At 39.7% G+C, this 13,956-nt stretch overlaps 1 protein-coding gene across 5 annotated transcripts in view; it reads right to left on the minus strand.

The window, feature by feature from the left end:
• Positions 1-11,985: 11,985 nt before the first annotated feature.
• Positions 11,986-13,956, minus strand: part of LOC145260379 (cytochrome P450 3A18-like) — a 160,992-nt gene continuing 159,021 nt past the window's right edge. For all 5 annotated transcript variants that reach the window (XM_080118327.1, XM_080118328.1, XM_080118329.1 and 2 more), the window contains 2 exons: positions 12,798-12,960; positions 11,986-12,143 (listed from right to left, as the gene is read on the minus strand). In XM_080118327.1, coding sequence (XP_079974453.1) covers positions 12,069-12,143; positions 12,798-12,960 — 238 coding nt within the window. In that variant the 3' untranslated portion in view covers positions 11,986-12,068. The remainder of the gene's footprint in view (positions 12,144-12,797; positions 12,961-13,956) is intronic.

Genomic DNA, 13,956 nt, shown 5'->3' on the forward strand with positions numbered 1-13,956 from the left:
AGGAATAAATTAAAGATTGTCTTTTGCAATGCGATTTTAATATTTGTATCGAACTATGTAGCACAATATTACTTTCTGAGTATTTATTATTACTTATTAATTTATCTCATTTAAGTCAAAATTTTGAAGACTATGGACACTTTTGCTGCGTGCTATTGTTTTTCTTTTGTCCAAAAATCTAAATTTTTGCACTATCCAGAAAAAATATTAGTTTATGAAAATACTAGCAGGTCTGGTCTAAGATATGCTTAAATATCATATTTTAATTCATGCAGATTACATATTTATTATTATAGAGATGATTCTCTATCTATTATTTTATTGAATCTAATCTAATTTATAGTAGTGAGATCTGTAGCAGTCCAAAAATTGCTACAATCACAGGCAGAAGCTAGACCTTGCGGCTTGAGTTTTGAAATCCATTTTCTTCCTGGCTTATCCAACTGGATGCCAGCTCTCAATCATGTGACTGAATACAAAATCAACAACGCTTCCTCCTCTTTCTCTCTGGCTTTCACAGGCAGCGGACATTCACCTGGGCTTTTGGCCCTAGGTTAACGTGAGTACAACAAACACCCACTTATTTGCATGGGCGATACCCACAGGAACTTTCTTTATCATGTTACAGAATTGGTCTCGTTGATACTCTGTTCTGTCTGCCTGCTTCGTTCCGGACTACAACTTGGATGTCTTCAAGTCCAATGTTAACAAATTCCTAATGAACCGCCCCCTTAATTAAACACTTCATCAAATCTCCACACTAACGTAATGTATTTGCAATAACCCTTATCCCTGAGTGGCTTCCAGGCCTTGATAAGTGGTGATCACTGTGTAAAAAAAAAAAAAAAAAAAAAAAAAAAAATACACTGACACACATTCTTAGTGCCCACTAAAACACGTAAACACACGGAAGACTTCTTTCTTTCTCCTTTAACCGGCCTCCTTCGTTCCGACAACTACTGGCTACGAACACGTGTAACCTGAACTATTCTCTTCTTCAACAAGCCAGCATAATATTAAATCTATCTTTACACACAAGAACACTTCCAGCTTCTAGAAGTGTAAGCCATGTTTAGTTTCATAAAAGTTTCAGATGGTTCGTTGTTTTAAACAAGTCTTGAGACGTGACTGGTTTGCAGTAGACAGAACAGTTTCTGATGGTTTGTTGTTCTAAACAAGTTTTGGGAGGTGACTTGTTTGCAGTAGACAGTTCCACAGAGCAAAATATTCTTACCGTATCGAGATGGGGAGGAAAAAAAACAAAAACATGTGAAATTGCTCCAGAAAAGGTTTCATATTTATGAAGCAATTCTGGTTTCTGATTGGTTGATAGTAGAACGTGAATTAATTCGATTCGTCAGTTCCTAGCAGCATCATTTATAAATAGAATCGTCCAACTGTGTGGGATCATAACCCATTACAAGTCCATTGTGATGGGATGTGTCTCCTAGCGGCTTCGGCTGCAGGGAGACAGGGTAGTACATGTCAAGGATTCGTCACTTGACACTCAGCCCAACAGGTGAGGGGCGGGGAACCGGCCCAGCACCTGTTGGACTGAGGTACGCCACCTGGGTAATACCTAGGAGGTCCACCCTCCCAGGCCTTGCCACCGGGCTTTCCGGTAGGGCAAGTGTATTGCTTGCTGCCTGAGGCGCCCCGACCGGGGAATGCCGACGGAGTTACTCAGGCAATTTTTTAAATTGCAGGAGTGCCCCTTCTTTAGGGGAGCCTGCGGGGTTCCCACTTTCTGGTCTTGTGCCACATATTGCTGATGTGGGCAGCAATTAAATATATACCCCCATTACTGCGTCTTTTGACTTGTACTGTGCGTTATTTTGCAAGCAATTCTCTCCTTTCTATCAATTCCATTTTATTTTTATCAACGCCGGATTTTTTTTCTACACAACGTTTGTTTTTTTCCTGCTTTTTTACTGTTATTTTTAACAGTTTTTTGGACTTTTTGCTTAAACGTTTTTTAAAACGGTCTGGCTATGGCCGCTTCTGCGAGCCAGACGCTCATTATCATCGATACGATGGAGTCGGAAAACGTCACACTTTCTATGCCTAACATCTGGTCTAAACCCCCAAAAATAGACATCAACGTCAAAGACTTTGTTGAAAGGCAAAACAATGCCTGGAGCTCATCACCGATACAGGTTTGATCGTCAACGTACCAAAGTTGGAGGAAATTCGAAAAAAGTGTCTTACACTATTTCTAGTTGACCGAAAAACGAAAAAAGTCATAAGAGCAAGTACTGACATCGTCATCAACCTCTTGGCTTCAGAAGGATTTAGACCCTTACACATTGTAAAGTGTAAGGGTTATAATACATGGAGTGTGCTTCTCAATTCACCAGAAGAATGTATAACCATTTCACAAAAAGAAATAATTACACCACAATATATCTTAAGAACTGAATATATGGGGAAACGTCAGACTACGGTTTCCATTTTTCATGTTCCGCACCACATCCAAAGAGAACATCTCGGCACCTTCTTACTAAAATTCGGCGAAATGGTATCGGTACAAGTAGACGAGTTCCATGGTATATGGTCCTTCGACATCCTCCTTGATAAGGAAAATTTTGTAAACCTTCCTTACTTCCTGGAGGTAGGAGAGGAAAAACTTCCCATAATATTTGCTGGCAGAAGACCAACTTGTTGGAATTGCAGCGAGATTGGGCACCTTACATCTGAGTGCCTCTTAAAGAAACCTTCACCAAACCCCAAAAGACTCACCGGACAACACTTGGGAAGCACAACTTCTACAAGCTTTCCCAAGCCTCCTACCGAAGAAACGGCCAAAAACCCAGACGAAATCCTCAGAGGAGAACCCTGGTAGATCGCCCCTGGGAAAAAAAAACCTGGACGCCGGATCCTCGGCCAGCTGAAAGAACAAGACATGCTCAAAAACGACCCTGGAAAGGAAAAGTATATCGAAATTGTAAATTTAAAAAAGAAACTGGACACTCAACAGCAATCAACCAAATCCCCATGTAAACCCCCTTCTCTGAAAACAAGCCCCAATCTTATAACCAACCCTATCACTAAGTCTCCTACAAAGCCCAAAACTCCCTCCCCTTTCAGAATGCCTCTTCCAGTCACAACTCCGGTCCCTCACAAACAGCCAAAACTAACACCCCTAAGCCCTTTAATAAAACACAAACCATCCTCTCCTATTCCATCTACCTCTGCGACCCCTCACAATAATCCTCCTGCATCTCCTGAGAAAAACCCTACTTACACACACACTGCTATGGACATTACCCCCCCCCCTCGAACACAAGAAAAAGACCCTCTACCTCCCTGGCAAAGATATTTGCATATTAAATCAAGCAGCCATTAACAATCCCAAAAATTTCAAAGGGACAGATCTCACAAAGCTAATTGAATTCAGGGAGATAGGGGGGAAACTAATAGACACCCCTACTAACTTTCCAAACAGTAAAAGAATACTAACAGTCATCCGCAAAAGAGAAGAGGCAAAGGAGCTTTGGCAAATGCTGGAAGACGCTAACAAAACTTTCAATCTTTCCCCTCAAATTGTTATATTTAAAGATCCAGACATACAAAGCCTTAAGAAATCTTGTGTTGGGAGGGTCCCGGTAAAAATACCCCCTCCCTGTATAGGATAGCAAAACTAACCTATCCTCTGCATATCAGCGGTATCTCTCGTGACGGACTCATCGATACTACGATGGGTACCTATTCCCTCACGAGAGCCGTCAGCACGCTCACGACCGCGATGTTTGTTTCTGATTCTCAACCCTAAGGCACAATCATGGATCTCAAGCTTGCTAGTGTGAATGTCCGCTTGAGTTTGGACCTGCAGCACCTTGGAGTGGATATTTGCTGTATGCAGGAAAGCCATTTTATTCTTGGTGACCATTTACATGTGCTATCTAAGACCTTTAGGGATTACTCAGCGTACTTTAATTCTCACTCTAGAGGAGTTTCTTGGCTAGTTAAAAGGTCCCTAGATGCGTCGTGTGACCCGTACTACATGGATCAGGAGGGAAGACTATGTGTTTTGGATGTTACCATCAAGGGCAAGGCATTTCGTCTTATTGGGGTTTATGCACCCAATAGCCACGTTGAGCTGCCTTTTTTCGGTGAATCAAGCAGTTCATGAATACTTCTTGTTATCTTAGCGGGAGACTGGAACGCGGTCCTGGATCCCGAGTTAGATCGATTTGGGCTACCTTCTAGGGGAACTAACAGAGATTGGGATGCTGTTCTATTTCGTGAATTTGTGGATAAGTTTGATCTTATCGACAAATTCCGAAATGAAAAGCCCCGTGACTTAGTGTGGACTTGCACAGGTAGACGCGGCTCCGGTCCGGTACAGCTCTCGAGCTATATTGACCGGTTCTTAGTTAGGAGAGTCGATGTAGGAGTATTGAATTGTCCAAGCTTCCACAATATAGTTTACTTGGATCACAGACTTGTCCATGTACGGGTAAACTTAGATAGACCTAAGCCTAGATTAGCCGCTTACTGGAAGCTCAACACGTCGTTATTCGATGTGGAGGGCTTCCGTGAAGGGCTAATACTAACCCTATAGCGGGAATTGACGGGGGCAATTATTGAGAATAAGTGGAGGGTAAAAATTAAGGAAGCCATTAGGTCCTTTTCTGCCAACTTTAGCAAAAGTTTCAACCTAGATTCTAGTGCAGCTAAAGCGACACTAGAGTCTAGATTAGATTGGGCGGTGGAGGAAGGGGATAGTGCTAGCATTAATTTAATTAAGGCTCAGCTTGCCTCCCTTATTGAAAAGGAGCACCAAGCTTTAGTGATTAGGGCTAGGTTAAAAAGAATGCTCCAGGAAGCAGCAAACATGCGTGTAAAGGAGCTTAGACAAGCGGCTGATAGGCACATCGCTTGTGTCACATTGCCGGATTGGTGTACCGTGATCACAAACCAGGGTGTGCTTGAGGCGTTTAGATCTCATTTCCAGGAGCTTTTTTCCATGGAACCCGGTCTGTCATTAGAACAGTTTGACACCTATTTGGCTGACTTTTCTCGTCTTTCGACGACCGAAGCGGCTAGGTGCAAAGGTGGCATAACGGAGGATGAAGTCATTGAAGCCTTAAAGCGGGTCGGCCTTAATAGGTCACCAGGGATAGATGGTCTGCACTACAAAGTGTATTTGAGGTTGTCGCACATCTTTTTCCCTTTGCTTACGGCTTTATTTAACTCATGGTTTAGGAACAGCTCAATCCCCAAGTTCTTTACCATGGGTGTAATAAAACTTGTTCATAAAAGCAAAGATTGTGGGGATGGGTTAGGTAATTTCAGGCCCTTAACGATGCTTAACGCTGAGTTAAAGATTTTGGCCAAGATTCTCGCAAATCATCTGCAGCTTGTCCTGGCTCGTCTTATTAGCCCTGAGCAAACGTGTGCCATGAAGGGCAGGGCAATTCAGGATAACTTGCATACGATACGCCTGATGATAGGAAAAGTCGACACTGAGGCCGCGCTGATCAATTTAGATCAGTCCAAAGCCTTCGATAGGGTTGACCATCGGTACTTGGGGGCTGTTTTGTCGGCGGCCAGTTTTGGGCCGCAATTTCGCTCATGGGTTCATCTTCTCTATGCTAACCCCGCGATGATGGTAGAAGTGAATGGGAAGAGGTCGAAACCCTTCAGTTTGTCATGTTCAATTCGTCAAGGGTGCCCGTTATCACCCATGCTATACGTGCTCGCAATAGAGCCATTTTTGCGCAGGCTAAGGGTGAATCCGGTCCTATGCAGAATCACTTTGCCAGGTGCGGATGCCCAAGTAAAGTACTCCGCCTATACCGACGACGTAACTGTGCTTGTAACGAGCAGTGCTGAGATTAGTGTCGTCGGTGTAGAAATCAGATTGTATGAAATGGTAACAGGGGCCAAAATTAACTGCGACAAATCTTCGGGTTTGCGCATCGGTGCCTGGAGGGTATGCCCCTTCAGGGGCCCTTTAGTTGGAGTGGCAGGCCTTGCAAGATACTCAGCGTCTGGTTTGGTTCTGATCTCCAGCTGGAGAAAAATTGGTCGGAGGATCTGAAAGCGGTTCGATCCGCAGCTGCACTGTGGATCAGTAGAAACCTTTCATTAAAGGGGAGAGCAGAGGTGTGTAATACCCACATCTATCCAATCTTCATTTATCGTCTATCAGTGCTTCCAGTCCCATCAGATACACTGCTATATTTGCAGAGGGCTCTTTTCAACTTTTTATGGCTTGGAAAGGCCCCTATGGTCTGTCGCGATGTCTGCTACCTACATCCTTCTGAATGCGGTCTAGGTATGCCAAACGTGGAGATTCGGCTCCACACACTACGGCTCTACTACCTAGATCGAATGTGCACACAAGACAGGGAAGACAGTGGCCTCTGGATAGAGGACACCAAGAAAGCCTTTCCGGCTTTGAGACGGGTGCACGAGTCTGAGGTGGAGGCACACACGTTGCCCCGAGGTAAATGCCCCTTCTACCACGAGTGCCGGTGCGCGCTGAAGTTCCTCCTAAGAGTTAAGGAAAGCCTCTCCAATGCTCTGCTGTTGTCCCGAAAGGCATTATATCGGGTACTAGTGAGGGGATCCGTAAGGGATGTTATTGGTGAGGGGCTCCCTTTGACAAAAGGACAGCTCCGCTCAATCTGGCCTTGGACGCCTGGGTCGGGGTGCCTCACTAATGACGAGGCATCCTTGACCTGGCTGGTAATTCGGGATGCTCTCTGGGTCGCTAGGAAACTTCACTCAGCTGGCATGGCAGTTTCGCCTAATTGTAAGCGGTGCGGCGATGAGGTCGAGACTTTATGTCACACCTTCGTCTATTGTTGTATCGTGGTGCCGCTGAATGAGTTTGTTACAGGTCTCATGGTCCGCATACTGAACACATCGTCATTAACTTTGGTTCCTATCAATGTATGTAGCAGTTGGGCTCCGACAACGGATAGGCTTAGAAAAGAATTGTGTTTGACCTTGCTAGCAGTGATGAGAGGTGTTATCTGGAATACACGCATGAGAGTGGTCTACGGATCTGAGGACTTTGCTCCCCTCGATCTTATACAAATCTTCCGTTATCATTTGAAGAGTCGTATCAAGGCCGAGAGAGTTAGACTCTCTTCGTCAGACTTTGTTGAAAGGTGGGTGTCAGTTGCGCGTGTGTGTCAGGTGAGAGAAGCAAGTCTTGACTGGTTCTTGGATGTCCCTTAGGAAAAGAATTTTGGGTAACAGAAACGAACGTCAGCCCTGGCAAGAGTAGAACCATTTTTCTAGGCTCTGTGTTCATAACCTAACTAGTGTGTGATAGAGATCATTAGGCCCTTTTTAAGTTCGTCCTGTTTTTTTTGTTTTTTTTTTAGCCCCATTCCCCTCCCCAAATTACGTGACAGATCGCTTGATTCGCCAGAGATGTGGGTTCCCTTTCGAAGTTTTCGTAAGAGGTGTTTAAATAAAGTGTTCGGACCTGCATCACCTTTTCGACTGGTGAATCAGCACACCCGCCACAGTTTAGCAACAGGGGGGTCTTTTGTTACTAACATTGTAAATACTTCATTTTATCTCTGTATTATAAAATTTGTATATCCCAAACCCCCTTTTTTTCTTATTGGCTTTAATTAGTTTATCATGGTATGATGTTCTTATGGTTACTGACGAAGGATGTATACGCTGATGGATATATAGTATGAATGTGGTATTGTGGTGAAAGTAGAGTGAAAGTAGGAACTAGTTAGGTTAGATTAGTTAGCTTTAGACAGAGAAGACCGCCCTTTCCCCTCCCCCATGTTCGGCCTTGTGTCAAATTTTTCTAAAAATATTTTTACTGTATTTTTTGAAAATAAATATTTACTCCATTACAAGTCCAAAATATTGCAACCTGTTGTAACCTGTTTCTCTCTTGTACACGCTACTAACAGAAGAGTATAATAAAGTTGTTTTCTTAAATGTTAAAAAAAAACTTCCTTTCGTTGTCTTCATATTCAAGTAAAAACTAAATTATATATATATATATATATATATATATATATATATATATATATATATATGATTGGCTACAATCAGACAGCATCGAAACTAAGACATACAACACTCCACCACCCTCATTCCTTAAACTCTGAGCTACGCCCATATATATATATATATATATATATATATATATATATATATGATGATGGACTCTCCCATCGATTTCGATGTTGGTGAAGACTTTGTGTAGAACCAACCACATTTTTGGTATTACTGCTAACCTTTGTCAGTGTGGATGACTGCCACAGTAGACCGCAGGTTTTTAGAGTTGTCCTCTTAGACGCATGTCTTAACGAAGACTGGGGTGCATCTCTCCCAGTGTGTTAAATGTGCCCCCAGATACCAACCTGGAAATTTCTACGACTCGGTGGGTTATGGTTAGATAGTGAAATTGGCGTCATTTATAAATAAAATGAAATATAGAAATTGACAATATTAGAAAACAATATTGTGCATCTCTCCCAGTGTGTTAAATGTGCCCCCAGATACTTCCATGACCTAATTAGTAGAGTTAACTTTTACAGTGGCCACGTGTCAATTCAGACATGACCCCCGTTAGTATGTCGCGGTGGCCCACTGGTTAACGTCGCACGATTTTTTTTCACACTTGAATTTCCAAATTTGCCTCAAGGGTTCGGGTTCGATCCTCATACTAACCCATCAAAACTTTTTATTTTTATTTTACCCCCCCGGAGTTTTGATTTACCCAAAAAGTTTAGATTATGACCCAACGCTCTAAACAACTGACCTAAAACGATGTACGAGAAATTGTGTCAGTTCTTCAAATATTTAAACTAAATCAGGTTATGACGTCGTCTGACGCATGCGTAGAACCGATTTCGTCATGAGAGGACGGTTTTTGCTGATCCCTCCCCTGTAGAAAAGTGTTGATTTCAGGGTGAAAAAATGAATGTTTTTGGCCAATTTCTCGATATTTGTCGGGCGAAGGATGGTGCTTTCATATGAGACCAAAGTAGTGAATTTTTGTTCTGTCTGTCAAAAGGTTTTAGCAGACACACAAACATACACACATACATACATACATTTTCACTTTTATATATACAGATTTTTTTTTAGATTTTTAAGTTTCTATAACTTGGTTGAAGAATTCCAATATGGGTTTTTCATTCTTATATTTCTAATCAGTAGGTTCATGTGCATTTTTGCTGCTAAATGGCTTTCGTTGGCATTCGATTTGTAGGAAAATCATGTTTAATTTTTGCTTTTTCAGCGATTATTCGGAAAAATAGGTAACTTTACACGAATAGGGAGGATTTTTTTTTATGTTTGAGTGATCTGTCTGTGATTTTTCATTTTAATATACTTTCATAGAAATGTTTCTTTTATGTCAAACAAAACAAACTATTTTCATTATGTCACAAGTGTCACGCTCATACATGAATTCCATAGCTAATATAACATACTGACTCAAGTCTAGTATATATATATAGTCTAGTATATATATATATATATATATAAACTGTGTCAATCGCTTTATTGCAGATTAGTAAATATCAATATTTCATTAAATATACGTAAAAAAAAAAATGAAAATTATACCATCAAAGGGCTGTATTAAGGTTAGTTTATCCCAAAATTTTATTCAAATTCATGCTATATTCACATAGTTATGACATTTTATTCTTTATCGAGGAATTTCCGCTGTCCCTCGCTTTATTGCAGGTTTCTTAAAATGTTGTTTAAGGGCAAAAATACAATGTCTTATTTTGCAAACTTTACTTTTTATTATACTAGCGAGGGGTACCCGGCGTTGCCCCTGGGTGTTTGGAGGTGTGTGTAGAAACTCCAAGGGGGGGAGGTTAAAAAAAAAAGTAAGTAAGAGGATCGAACCCAAACCGTTGAGGCAAAGTTGTAAATTAAAGTGTGAAAATAAAACGTGCGACGTTAACCATTGCCCCATCGCAACATGCTAACGGAAACACGTTTGAATTTATTTAATTACTTGGATTTGGCAGGTGCCTGTTTTAATGAGTTAATGAGGTCAAGTTTGACTGCGGGATAGTATTTCATTTACTGTGGAACGCTTTTTTAAAATTTTTATTTTCCCAAGATGTTATAGGAAAAAGACTAACCCACATGCGGCGAGCGACAAATGTTGAATATTTATCTTCCCAAAATCGAGCAAATTAAATAGACAGGCGAGCTTCGTTGTTAACTGTGAGATATTACGATTTATATGTGATATAAAAAGTTTTAAGAAGTTGTGAACCCACCGACCGCTTCTCTGAAAAAAGCCTTTTGTAGACATACAGAAACCGCGAACACACATACATACATACATACATACATACATACATTTTCGCTTTTATATATATAGATTTTTCTGTACAAGAATAATAAAAAAAAAGCATATCCCAGGTATGGGCGTCATATAAACTAATTATTTATTGACATATCCACCATTTTTAAAATAACTTTTGTCCCTAAGGAAGTTAATTGTTTGATCTTAAAAGGAGTTATGCCTCTAGCAACATCAACTATACTCTTCCACAAGGCATCCTTTGAAGTAAATTGCCTTCCTCCCTTATAAACTCCTCTTTTTAATATTGACCAGAGATATTCAATGGGGTTAAGGTCTGGACATGAGAGTTTCTCCAACGAATCCCATAGATTCTAAGCAGAATGGGATGGTACATTGTGATGCATAAAAATCATCTGAAAGCGACGTGACAATGGTAGCTCATCTAGTCATGTTGACAAATGATTATCCAAGAAGGCTGTGTATGCATTGCTTTACACCTTCTGGCACTCAGAATGGTCCAACAAACTTATCTGCCCAAAACATGTTGCCTCCACCTTCTTGTTGGCGATGAACTTTTTAACAAGTCAGAGTTCTGTTCGGATTTCAAACTTTGGTCCATCTATCTGGACTGTCAAGAGTAGCATATGTTGGAAATCCATTTTCATGTAATTCTGTGCCCAAGCCATTCGTTTTTCCCTATGTTGTTTGCTCAATGGAGGCATTGGAAGAGGTTTGCTGTTCCTTTCAATCTCATTCAACACATTGTATTGGGCATGCCGGGATCTTTGAGTGATTCCAGCTTTTGCAAAACGAAAGCACTGGTGCTGTTTGTGTTTCAGTTGACTTCCCTACGAATTTTCCGAATATCACAATCTAAAAGGTTTCTCCTGGTGCCCTTATTTTTCTGGATTTGGTGTTTGAGTTGTTCAAGAATGACGCTAAGGTTTTTGGATCCCTTTCCAGCTTCATGGCTAAATCTTTGATGGAAAATCTTTCTGCAAGTCCAGCAACTATCTTTGCTTTTCAATAAGCTTTAATCGCCTGATTTTTTGTCATTTTAAGAGATCTGCAATAAAGCGATGGACAGTATAATTTCCTTGATAATAAAATGCCATCACTTCGTGAATATAGCCTGAATTTGAATAAAATTTTGGGATAAACTAACCTCTCAATACAGCCCTTCGATGGTACAATTTTCTTTTTTTTTTAACGTATATTTAATGAAATATTGATATTTTACTAATCTGCAATAAAGCGATTGACACAGTTTATATGGTAATTGCTCTAAACAAGGCATAAAGCCACTTGATGTAAGAAGCTAAAAAAATACCGCTTCAATGTCAAAAACTATCTAATGATAAATAATGTTGTAGAAATCGATTCTGACCCAGAAAACAGCAATTCTTCTCCGTTTGTCAGAAACATTGCTCATGCAATGTGAGGACTAAAGGGCAAAATAAACAAAGAGTTATGAGGCGAAAGTGAACTCAGAGTCCACTTTCTACTTTCATACCTATGATTTTAATTGGATTTCTCAACTTACAATATTTATTTGAATAAAAATTGAATAAACAAAAAACAAATTTTCATTCTTTTTTAATTAATTTAATTTAATTAAAGAAGAAAACATCGTTTTAAATTTAATTTAATTAAAATTTTATGAGCACCTCGAATTTAACTTGATAACAAAATCTTCTTTTCTTTTTTGCTTAGAATTTTTGTATTTTTTTTATTATCATTTGGGAAACGTTCACCAATTTTCTGTATGCATCCGGTTTGATGTTTATGGTTTCGTCTGTTACAGCTTCTCAATTTTCAAAGTAATTCCGTTTTTGGCTGTCAACAATAGATTTTTCCCAAACTCGATTGGATACTGTAATACAAAAAAGAGAAATATACAAATTTGTCTTTATTTTTGTCTATAAAAAAAAAAAAGAGCATAATGACAACAGAATAAATTATTTACATCTCCTTAAATTATTTTCTTTAGTTTTTTTGGTTGTGATATTATGACAGTCTCCTCAAGAGTACATCAGGAAGTAACTCATAAAATAAAAGGAAAAGTTGTTGGAAGTAAATGACAAGGCACACAAAGGCGGTCAGAAATGAGATTGACCGTCAAATAAAAGTGTCCGAGAGGGTCATTTTCCGCTTATCATTCAATCTTAGACAAAAAATCAGACACAGGATTTTCGAATTTTGAGTCTATAAACTTAGGAGTCAGAGTTAGTTTTGGACGATGTCAAAACATCTTTATTTCATTACCCACACAGCAACAGCCATATAGTGCAATGGTAAGACGCCTTGACTGTCATTTGGAAGGTCGGGTTTCGATCCTGGCTTGAAGCAGTTGCCTGTCTAGCCACACTGATGAGCTGTTAAACAGCGAAACAGTACTGTATGTGGATGAATATATATATATATATATATATATATATATATATATATATATATATATATATATATTGATTTGATTAATAATTAAATACAGTGTTTATTTGTCGAATATACAATTTAAATGTCTTACCTCGGTTTTTTCACAAGGTACAAATTTGAACTTGCGTAGAATTTGTGTCATGGACATTTTCATAGCCACCTGAGCCAATTTCATCGCAATGCAAATACGAGGTCCTCCGCCATATGGAAGGTAAGTGAATGGAACGTGCTTCTTCTGTCCCTCGGGGGAAAACCTGTAACAGTTTCAAAAAGACAAAACAAAAACTGAATAACAATCGGTATAAGAATGTGCTTGTTCATTATCATCTGTTGCTCCAGATCTGGAATCTTACATTCAGACAGATGCAAAGAGAAATTAAACGTTAATGCACAATAGTGATTTACTTTGAAATTCAAAATCTCTGGATGAATGCGTAGATGTGACGTCATATCAAATAGAATAATTTTGTCAGTGATAATATCATTCAAGTCCTGAATGGATATTTGAGTGACAGGGTGGGATATCATGCCACTTAGAAATTAGGGATATTATTCTATGAATCTTGGATGCTGACAACTTCCCCTTCATTTAAAAATCCATCGGCCTGGACAAGGGTGATGGGATGAGACCAGACAGAATTATAATATTCCTCTTTCTATATTTTACAAGAATAAAAAAAAAATGTGATTTGAGTGCTGAGTGCTCAAATGACATTTTTTTATTTCACCACTTTATTTTTCTTCACCATTCGGTGATTATGCTATGGTGGTTCAGTGGTTAAAGACACAGCCTGATAATCTGAGTGCTCCAAGATGAAATCCAGTTTGTTCCACAGAAACACTTTCACTTAGGATGTTGGCAACCTTCCCATGGTCCCCCCCCCCTAAGTATTTGATGTCTTTCTAGAAAGAATTCTAACTAAAAAGATACCAGGTAAACGAATTAGCCAGGGATCAACTTGCCTGGCATAACAAACAGAGAGCTCAAGACCTCTAAGATGGAAGAGTGGTGGCCATTGTCTGGGAAAATAGAGTATGTCAGCTATGCATGGGATTTTTTGCTGGACATGACATGAACTTTATACTGCTAACCATAATAATGATTTGTGTGAGGGAAAGTTGCATTGGATTGGCCGATTCTGGTACTCCTTTTTTTTTTTTTTAACATAGGAATCACCGTTTATCGGGGCCCAGAGGGCACTCGAGGATAAGGGTTATTGAGTGTAAAGTAATCAATGGGATAATATCGT

This window comes from Euprymna scolopes, chromosome 36, assembly GCF_053919585.1.
Source record: "Euprymna scolopes isolate OS-2025 chromosome 36, ASM5391958v1, whole genome shotgun sequence".
In the NCBI taxonomy this organism is placed as follows: Eukaryota; Metazoa; Mollusca; class Cephalopoda; order Sepiida; family Sepiolidae; genus Euprymna; species Euprymna scolopes.